Raw genomic sequence first — 10,519 nt, forward strand, 5'->3', positions numbered from 1 at the left:
TTGGGAGTGTAAGGAGAGGAGCATAGTGGACTAGTCCATTGGGAGTGTAAGGAGAGGAGCATAGTGGACTAGTCCATTGGGAGTGTAGCGCTCACGCCATCATAAGGACAGGGTGCATGGACACAAGGCTTCAAAATGTGTCAGTGATGTTGCACAATGTGTGTGTCTCTGAGAATCAGTTAACCTTTCAGTAATCAGTTGAGGACATAAACACATAATACACACAGACATATGCACTCACACACACACACACACACACACACACACACTGATTCAGCCTCCCATAGGCCTGTTGGAGGGGCCCTGTATGTCCTGGTGGGATATTGATGACTCCTTTCTTTCAGCGCTCTCTCCCCCACACTCCTCCTCTCTTTCACCTCTTCTCATCCTCTCTTTTTCCTCCTCTTCTCCTCTCTTTCTCCTCTTCTCTCTTTCTCCTCTTCTCCTCTCCTTCTCCTCACTCCTCTCTTTCTCCTCCTCTTCTCCTCCTCTTTCTCCTCTTCTCTCTTTCTCCTCTTCTCCTCTCCTTCTCCTCACTCCTCTCTTTCTCCTCCTCTTCTCCTCCTCTTTCTCCTCTTCTCCTCTCCTTCTCCTCACTCCTCTCTTTCTCCTCCTCTTCTCCTCCTCTTTCTCCTCTTCTCCTCTCCTTCTCCTCACTCCTCTCTTTCTCCTCCTCTTCTCCTCCTCTTTCTCCTCTTCTCCTCTCCTTCTCCTCACTCCTCTCTTTCTCCTCCTCTTCTCCTCCTCTTTCTCCTCTTCTCCTCTCCTTCTCCTCACTCCTCTCTTTCTCCTCCTCTTTCTCCTCTTCTCTCTTTCTCCTCTTCTCCTCTCCTTCTCCTCACTCCTCTCTTTCTCCTCCTCTTTCTCCTCTTCTCTCTTTCTCCTCTTCTCCTCTCCTTCTCCTCACTCCTCTCTTTCTCCTCCTCTTCTCCTCCTCTTTCTCCTCTTCTCTCTTTCTCCTCTTCTCCTCTCCTTCTCCTCACTCCTCTCTTTCTCCTCCTCTTCTCCTCCTCTTTCTCCTCTTCTCTCTTTCTCCTCTTCTCCTCTCCTTCTCCTCACTCCTCTCTTTCTCCTCCTCTTCTCCTCCTCTTCCTCCTCTTCTCGTCCTCCTCTCTTTCTCCTCCTCTTCTCTCTTTCTCCTCCTCTTCTCTTCCTCCTCTTTCTCCTCCTCTTCTCCTCCTCTTTCTCCTCCTCTCCTTTCATCTTTCTCCTTGCTCATCCTCTTTTCTCTCTTCCTCTCTTCTCTCTTTTCTCTTTTTCTCTATTCTCTCTCTCCTCTTTCTCTCTTTAATTGGCCCTGGCTTGCACAAAGTAAAAATGCTGGTGGCTAAATGAGCGCACACACACCACACACACACACACACACACACACACACACACACACACACCTTTACCCCACCTACCCGACAGTTGAAAGCACATCAGCCTATCGAGCGTTGATTGGCTGAGATGAACTAGAGCTGACTTCTCATTGGACGAGTGAAAGAGAGGGCAGCTGTCTGTATGTCAGCAGCACCAGCACACACACACACACACACACACACACACACACACACACACACACACACACACACACACACACACACACACACACACCGTGCAGTGGGCTGGCAGTAACGGGGTGAACTATGTGCCTCTTCAGCGCCTCTCTGCACCCTCCAGGATCCCCCTCAGACAGCACAGCTTTAGGGCTTAGGGTTCTCTCGCGCACACACACACACACACACACACACACACACACACACACACACACACACACACACACACACACGCGGAGCTGAGAGGGAACCTAAGCCTATCACACACACACACTAAAGCAGTAGGCTTCTGGTGGCCAGACTAGACTCCCTCTCTCCCTCTCTCTCTCTCTCTCTCCTCTCTCTCTCTCTCCTCCTCTTTCCTCCTCTCTCTTTCTCCTCTCTCTCTCTCTCTCTCTCTCTCCTCTCCTCTCTCCTCCTCTTTCTCTCCTCTCCCTACTCCTCTCCCTCTCTGTCTCCTCTCTTTCTCTCTCTCTCTCTCTCTCTCCTCCTCTCCCCCCCCCCTCCCCTCCACTATGAGATGTATGGCGGCCTGCCATGGCTGCGTTTTGTTTGTTTGTTTGTTGGTGTGTTAACGTTGTTTGTGTTTGCTGATTAATATGACTTCCCCCTGCATCTCTACACACCCCCCCTAGGAGACAGCAGGACTTTACACTGCCCCATCACAGCACAGCACAGCACTGCACTGCTGTGACACTCTAGGTCTGATCTGAGATCTGATCCGCTCTGATCTGATCTGATCTGTATGTATGTACCACTCACTTACCGCTTGCTTTTCCTCAGGTATATCACACTCACACACACTCACACACACACGGTTAAGTTTGATCTGCTGGACTCTGGAGGCTTCCGCACCTGAGACACTTGAACTGCCAGCGCCTTGAACCGCCCCCAGCTAGACTCTGCAGAACCTGAGGATACACACACACACACACACACACACACACAGAAACTTATACACACACTGCTGGCCAGGACGGCTAGTGCGCAGCCACCCACCCACCCGCACATGGACACACACACACACACACACACACAATGGTGACTGCGCTGCCATGGACAGAGTGCACACGCTCACACACACACACACACACACTGGCTGGAGGGAGAGTGTAAGCTGTCCCCGGTAGGTAACGTACAAGTGCGTCAGGATGTGCGGAGAGAGAGAGAGAGAGAGAAAGAGAGAGAGAACCGTAGGTATACACGCGGTGAGCCACAACTCTAAACTTTCTCTGTCAGCCAGCCATTCAGCAGTCTGAGCTGTTTCTGCCCAGGGGTCCTGTGCAGGAAGGACCCTATATGAGTCCTTTCTGATTGCCTGTCTAAAATACGGAGTGAGTCCTTTCTGATTGCCTGTTTCAAATTTAATTAAAAAATAATATAAAAACAACAGAATGAGAGTGTTCTGTACCAGGATGCCTGGTGTGTGATTGGTTAGAATGTACAGTGGGCGGGGTCTTGGACTGAAGTATGCATTCCATTTGACAAAAGAAGTATGTGTTGGTGAATTACTGGACAATGCTGTTGTGTGTGTGTGTGTGTGTGTGAGTGTGTATGCGCGTGCGAGTGAGTCTCTAGAATGGGTTGCTCCATGACTGAAGAGAAGGTGTGTGTGTGTGTGAGAGAGAAAGAGAGAGAGGGTGGTGTCTGCATGCGCTGACGTTGATCTCTCTCGCCCTTTAGGAGGAAGAGAAGGCCAAGCGAGCAGAACTGGAGAAAATTCTAGAAGAGAACAATCGCAAGATGGCTGAAGCTCAAGCCAAACTGGTAAGTACCACGCACACACCTGTGACACACACACACACCACACCACACCTGTGACACACACACACACACCTGTGACACACACACACCTGTGAACACACACTGTGACACACACACCTGTGACAAACCCATTTATGTACAAAACAAAGAACATGATTTAGGAGTGTGTGTGTGTGTGTACAGTTGCATCCAAGTTTGGGTATAAAGGTACAGTATATTCTTACTGACCGGTTTAGTTCCAGGACGTTACATTCAATACAGATGTGTACCCAATGTACCAAATACAGTCTTTAATAGTAATCAACAGCACGCACACCCTCCCTCTCAGAACCTCTTACCAATTTAATATCACTTCTAGAGCACCAAAACATTGCACATGTCTCATGGCGCTTTACAGAGTGTTAAATAATCAGAGAAGGCCCATGGGAAACAGGGGCGAGGAAAAACTCCCTAGAATTGGAGATGGGACGGGACGGGATGGGACTTCAGGTGAGATGAGGGCCAAACACAAGGATGGCTGATGACTAGTAATGGTTTACCTCACAAGTGAGGTAAGGGGGAAGAGAGAGAGAGTGGGTTAGTATTACTATAAATCAAAATGGTTAATATCAATAAGTATATCAATGGTACTATGTAGTGTTATACCATAGTGAGAATAGGCAGAGAGAGAGGAGGGGGGGGGGTTGTAGGCGTGACACATGAAAAAGTCCATGACAGCACTGCACACAGCATAACTAAAGCATGGTGACAGCGCTATGCTATAGCAGCATAACTAAGGCATGGTGACAGCACTATGCTATAGCAGCATAACTAAGGCATGGTGACCAGCGCTATGCTATAGCAGCATAACTAAGGCATGGTGACAGCGCTATGCTATAGCAGCATAACTAAGGCATGGTGACAGCGCTATGCTATAGCAGCATAACTAAGGCATGGTGAGGGGTAGTCAACACCAGCGCAGGTATGGTCAGTGACCACCGTCGCACGCATGACTGGGGTACCAGTCACACGAGGACTCAGCAGGGTGGTCCATTCCAAAAAACCCTGAGGTGGTTGAAGTTCCACTCTGCACCATACCTAACTATGGGAGGCACTAAAGAGATATGTTTTAAGTCTAGACTTAAAAATAGGGAGGGTGCCTGCTAATCGAATAGAGGGAGGGTGTTTATTCCTTATCAAAGTAGATGACACACATACACATACTGCACATTAATGTGAAAATGCATGAATGATTCTATGTGTGTCTGTGGGTGGGTTTGTGTGAGACCTACCCCAATGGAGGTTCTCAGACTGAGGGATGTGTGTGTGTGTGTGTGTGTGTGTGACCTAAACTGATGTAGGTTCTCAGAGGCTATTAGAAAAATAGTGATCGTTATCTGTGTGTGTGTGTACAGACTGAGAGAGAGCGTTGCAGCCTGACTGTATTTTCTTTCCTTTAGTTTGTGTATGTAGAGTATGTTTGTTATTGTAAGGGCCTGTTTGTTTTGGGTTGGCATTATTTGGGCATTGGGTGGGCACTGTTTGGGCTGAGTGGGCTGGTAGTAAACATGGCAGACAGGGGGTGGCATTATTTGGGCATTGGGTGGGCATTATTTGGGCATTGGGTGGGCACTGTTTGGGCATTGGGTGGGCACTGTTTGGGCTGGTAGTAAACATGGCAGACAGGGGGTGGCATTATTTTGGCGCTGAGTGGGATGGTAAAAAACAGATATTATATCTCCATGCCAGCTGTGTGATCACTGTAACAGATGTTATATCTGTTACCATGGCACCTGCCAATCTAAACTTTTTTCAATCTGTGTGGTGTGTGTTAGTTTAAATATTTTATTAATTTACAGATATGATAATTTCTCAATAATTAAATAAAAATCTCTAACTTCATCAAAACTAGAAACTCAATAAAACCTGATAATGTAATATCTTAAAATGTTGGTTTCAAAACCTAATAATGTCATAATTTCAGAATATTGTTATAACTTGGCCAATTTTGGTAGCATGCCGCCAATAGCAGTGAGCTACGTAGACTGTGTGTCCTTATGGGGCCAAGCAGCGAAGCTACATAGATGCCCATTGTGTGTCCTTATGGGGCCAAGCAGCGAAGCTGCATGGTCTCAAGTGTTCTTGCTAATTGATCGAAGATTAGCCTCCATAGTCGTATGGCGGCTTTGCCCATTTGGTCTGGCGGCATTTAAAACCTTTGCTGACAAGAAAGAAGTGTTTGTTTGCTGTACCTCCAGAAGGATCCAGTAAGGATAGATCCCACTGGAGATCCCAAAGGATTCTATTCAGTAAGGGGAGATCCCACTGGAGATCCCAAAGGATTCTATTCAGTAAGGGGAGATCCCACTGGAGATCCCAAAGGATTCTATTCAGTAAGGGGAGATCCCAAAGGATTCAGTAAGGGTAGATCCCACTGGAGATCCAAACCATAATAAACCAAAAAAGGTTCTATCTCATTCCTAAGTTACACAAACGGTCTACATTATGTTGCCTTAACTGTAAAAGACATTTTATTACATTATTATTTTATTTCAAACTGATACGAGAACGTATTTGCAATTGTGTACCAAGTACGGATACCGATATTTCTACCACAAAATAACTAGTATAAAATTGCAATGAATTTTCTTCTCTGCTCTAATTGTTACAATAAGCCTAAAACAAATAGAAATAATGAGTATCAAATAAAATATATAATAGCAGGCTATTTCAAACCAAAAATAAACAAAGAAACTCCAGAGTTTTTTGTATGCTAGGCTACTTATCCCCAATTAGCACAAAGTACAGAGCTAACACACCAGCGACGCACAACAACAACTATGCTACACTCAACTAAGTGCGTAAGTGCTACATGCATAACCTAGCGGAGCTATAGTTTATACAGAAAACCACACGTGCGACGGCATTAGCTGAGCTATAGTTTATACAGAAAACCACATACGTGCGAGGGCATTAGCTGAGCTATAGTTTATACAGAAAACCACACGTGCGACGGCATTAGCTGAGCTATAGTTTATACAGAAAACCACATACGTGCGAGGGCATTAGCTGAGCTATAGTTTATACAGAAAACCACATACGTGCGAGGGCATTAGCTGAGCTATAGTTTATACAGAAAACCACACGTGCGACGGCATTAGCTGAGCTATAGTTTATACAGAAAACCACATGCGTGCGAGGGCATTAGCTGAGCTATAGTTTATACAGAAAACCACACGTGCGACGGCATTAGCGGAGCTATAGTTTATACAGAAAACCACACGTGCGACGGCATTAGCTGAGCTATAGTTTATACAGAAAACCACACGTGCGACGGCATTAGCTGAGCTATAGTTTATACAGAAAACCACATACGTGCGAGGGCATTAGCTGAGCTATAGTTTATACAGAAAACCACATACGTGCGAGGGCATTAGCTGAGCTATAGTTTATACAGAAAACCACATACGTGCGAGGGCATTAGCTGAGCTATAGTTTTAAACAGAAAACCACACGTGCGAGGGCATTAGCTGAGCTATAGTTTTAAACAGAAAACCACACGTGCGAGGGTATTAGCTACATAGATTCAACGCAGATGCATGAATCTAGCTAGCTGTATGTTTTCAACGCAGATACATGAATCTAGCTAGCTGTATACGTGCGAGGGTATTCAACGCAGATACATGAATCTGGCTTGTTGTATACGTGCGAGGTATTCAACGCAGATACATGAATCTGGCTTGTTGTATACGTGCGAGGTATTCAACGCAGATACTTGAATCTGGCTTGTTGTATACGTGCGAGGGTATTCAACGCAGATACATGAATCTGGCTTGTTGTATACGTGCGAGGGTATTCAACGCAGATACATGAATCTGGCTTGTTGTATACGTGCGAGGGTATTCAACGCAGATACATGAATCTAGCTAGTTGTATGTTTTTCAAGTGCAAGACTGAAATAAGTGTGGCGAGTAGGCTTCATGAAAGCGTAGCGGCTACAGTGATTTAGGGGAAACTAAGTATCGGTGGGTGGTATTGGGAATTTTCACGAGTATATGGGCCCAGTATCAGCCCGATGCCAGTATCGGTATCGGGCCATCACTAATCAGAATGTTACGTTTATGGTTGGGTTGTATCAGTGCTTTATGGGAAAGTATTTTTTGACTCTGTGGCCGGTGCTCTGTTTAACTGTGTATTGTGTTTTTTGTGTGTACGTATGTGTGTGTGTACGTATGTGTGTGTGTACGTACGTGTGTGCGTGCGTGTGTGTGTGTGTACGTACGTGTGTGTATGCGTGTGTGTGTGTGTACGTGCATGCGTGTGTGTGTGTGTGCGTGCGTGTGTGTATGTACGTGTGTGTGTGTACGTGCATGCGTGTGTGTGTGTGTGTGCGTGCGTGTGCGTACGTACGTGTGTGTGTGTGTGCGTGCGTGTGTGTACGTACGTGTGTGTGTGTGTGTGTACGTGCATGCGTGTGTGTGTGTGTGTGCGTGCGTGTGTGCGTGCGTGTGTGTGTGTGTACATGCATGCGTGTGTGTGTGTGTGCGTGCGTGTGCGTACGTGTGTGTGTGTGTGTGTGCAGGCGGAGGAGCAGCTCCGTATCGTGGAGGAGCAGAGTAAGATCCACGTGGAGCGAGTGAAGCTAGAGCAGGAGCGGCAGCGGCAGCAGAAGGAGGAGCAGAAGATGATCCTGGGCAAGGGCAAGAGCCGCCCCAAACTCTCCTTCTCCCTCAAGGCCACCGAATGACCTCCCTCCTCCTCCCCTCCCTCGCACCACCTCCCTCCTCCCGGGATCCTGGGCAAGAGCCGCCCCAAACTCTCCTTCTCCCTCAAGGCCACCGAATGCCACACACACCTCCCCACACACACACACACACACACCTCCCCACGCGCGCATCCATCTCCATCTCCCGCTGCCGTCCCCTCTGACTCTAAACCCCCTCCCTCCCTCTGTTCTCTCTCTCCTCTGCTTTTCTCTCTATCCCCCCCTCCCCTCCTCTCGGCCTCCTCCTGAATGGCACGCGCACCTCCTGCTGAAGAGTCCTCCTCCTGCCCGGAGGAGATGATGGAGGAGCGCGGACAAAGAGAGGGAGGAGATGATGGAGGAGCGCGGACAAAGAGAGGGAGGAGATGATGGAGAGAGACTAGGTGCCGTCTCCATCTACTCTTCGTCTGGGAGGGAGGGAGGGAGGGAGGTGTGTGTGTGTGTGTGTGTGTGTGTGTGTGTGTGTGTGTGTGTGTGTGTGTGTGTGTGTGTGTGTGTGTGTGTGTGTGTGTGTGTGTGTGTGTCCACTGACGGGGGTGACCCAGACTGGACCCCAGAGGCTGCCCCAAGGAACCCTAAAGAGGAGAGGAGCGGAGAGACAGAACAGGAGTGTGTGTGTGTGTGTGTGTGTGTGTGTGTGTGAGAGAGAGAACCCCCCTTCACGCACCATGCCGACGGACCTGGAGAGACCAGGGAGCACAAGGCCTCCACCCAACTTCATCTGGAACTCTGAGGCCTCCCCCCCCCCCACACACACACCTCTACACACACACCTCTACACACTCCCTCAGACACACACACGCATGCGCACACACACACACACACAGATTCAAACCACACATGATGTCTTGATGTGATTCACCTTATCAACCTGTACTTTTTTCAGCTTGAGTCCTAATAGTGAAGTGAGAAAGAGGGTGTGTGCGTGCGTGCGTGCGTGCGTGCGTGCGTGTGTGCGTGCGTGTGCTAATGAATGAATGAGTGGACATGTGGTTGTGGGTTATCTGTTGAAAAGTGAAGTTAATGTTCAGCACAAGTAGAGGAAATGCAGCAAGTCCTTCCTTTTCTACTCAGCTTTAGCCTAGACCTCCTTTACTGATCTCAATCACTGACACCTGTGTGTGCGTGCGTGTGTGTGTGCAAGTGTGTGTGTGTGTGCAAGTGTGTGCAAGTGTGTGAGAGTGAGCGTGTGTGTGAGAGAGTGTGAGCGAGCGTGCATGTGTGTGTGAGCAGTAGCTTATGTGGTACTTTGGTCTTAAACAATAACGGATTTTCAGGTAAGACTGTTTAGCATGTTGGTTGCAGCAATGATAGGTTTGTGTGATTGAATGCGTTTGGTGTGTGTGTGTGTCCAAGTAAGAATAGGTTCTAGAGGGGAATGGTCTGGACTTGTTGTAAATTGTTGCCCTGTAAAATGGTCATGAGCTGTTCATCAATAAATCCCTTTCAAGTCATTTAACATGTTTGAGTTGTGAATCTGTCTCCTTCACTTCCTTGAAATGAATCAGGATGGGCTTGTGTTGGAGTGGGTGGGGTTTAACTGAACGGGACGTGGTCTTATACTATATGGCCAGAGCCGGACAGTAACGGAGTACATTTACTTGAGTACAATTTTGAGGGATCTGTACTTTACTTTCTGTAATCTGTACTTTACTTTCTTTACTATCTTTTCGAGTATCATTTTTGGGGAGTATAATTTTTGGGATTTACATTTTACGAGTACATTTGAGAGGCAAATATTGTACTCTTTACTCCACTACATTTCTATCCATAATCGTGAGTACCCGTTACTACTTCTAAAAAATAAAAAAAGGAAAAAAAAAATCTCGGAAACCCTCAATTTGTTGTTTCCCTCTCAAACGTGATTGGATTGTGCAGGCGCCACTGATTGTGACAGCCTATCAGCAATCACCTTCAGCTTTCAAAGTCAACTCCATGGTCAGATTTAGATAAGAGACGAAACCCTAGCAGGTCCATCCCGGGAAGGTGCCAACCTGTGGCCCCACCTCGCCAGACTATTTAAAATTTCTGAACAATAATGATAGTTTTCGCTTCAAGCGTTTCAATTACAAAATAGTATTTTGTATTTGAAATACGTATTTTAAATACATGTATTAGAAATACTGCCCATCCCTGGCAACATGGTAAAAGATGAAAATGACTTGATTTTACTTCCAATTCCTTTTACATTCTCCAAGGTATTAACATTTTCATAACTCCATGTAGGACGTTTCTGTACATAAATGTAAGCACTGTGGCAGTAGTAATGCAATATTTAGAAAATGTAGCAACTCTTGTACTCGTGAACTCAAGTATTTTTTAAAAACAAGTACTTCAGTACTTTTACTTAAGTAGACATCTGACTGTTGTACTTTTACTTGTAGGCTACTTGAGTAAAATTTTGCAAAGGGTATCTGTACTTTTACTCAAGTAATGAAGCTGTGTACTCTGTCTGCCTCTGTATATGGCCAAA

General features: G+C 46.8%; 1 protein-coding gene across 2 annotated transcripts in view; it reads left to right on the forward strand.

Annotated features, from left to right (window-relative positions):
- Positions 1-9,505, forward strand: part of LOC143100039 (arginine and glutamate-rich protein 1-A-like) — a 32,750-nt gene extending 23,245 nt beyond the window's left edge. The window contains exons 1-2 of one of the 2 annotated variants that reach the window (XR_012981808.1): positions 1-3,305; positions 7,864-7,928. The exon at positions 1-3,305 is cut by the window's left edge and continues 1,366 nt beyond it. Coding sequence is in view for 1 of the 2 variants with exons in the window: in XM_076262965.1 (XP_076119080.1) it covers positions 3,222-3,305; positions 7,864-8,028 (249 nt within the window). In the remaining variant the exon portion in view is untranslated. Of the gene's footprint in view, positions 3,306-7,863 lie in introns of both variants that reach the window. The other variant, XM_076262965.1, reaches the window with a different exon arrangement.
- Positions 9,506-10,519: the final 1,014 nt, after the last annotated feature.

The sequence above is a fragment of the Alosa pseudoharengus genome, unplaced genomic scaffold (genome assembly GCF_046254945.1).
Source record: "Alosa pseudoharengus isolate Yale_2024_CS ecotype anadromous, Long Island Sound unplaced genomic scaffold, YU_APseudo_1.1 YU_APseudo_1.1_scf_3, whole genome shotgun sequence".
NCBI lineage: Eukaryota > Metazoa > Chordata > Actinopteri > Clupeiformes > Clupeidae > Alosa > Alosa pseudoharengus.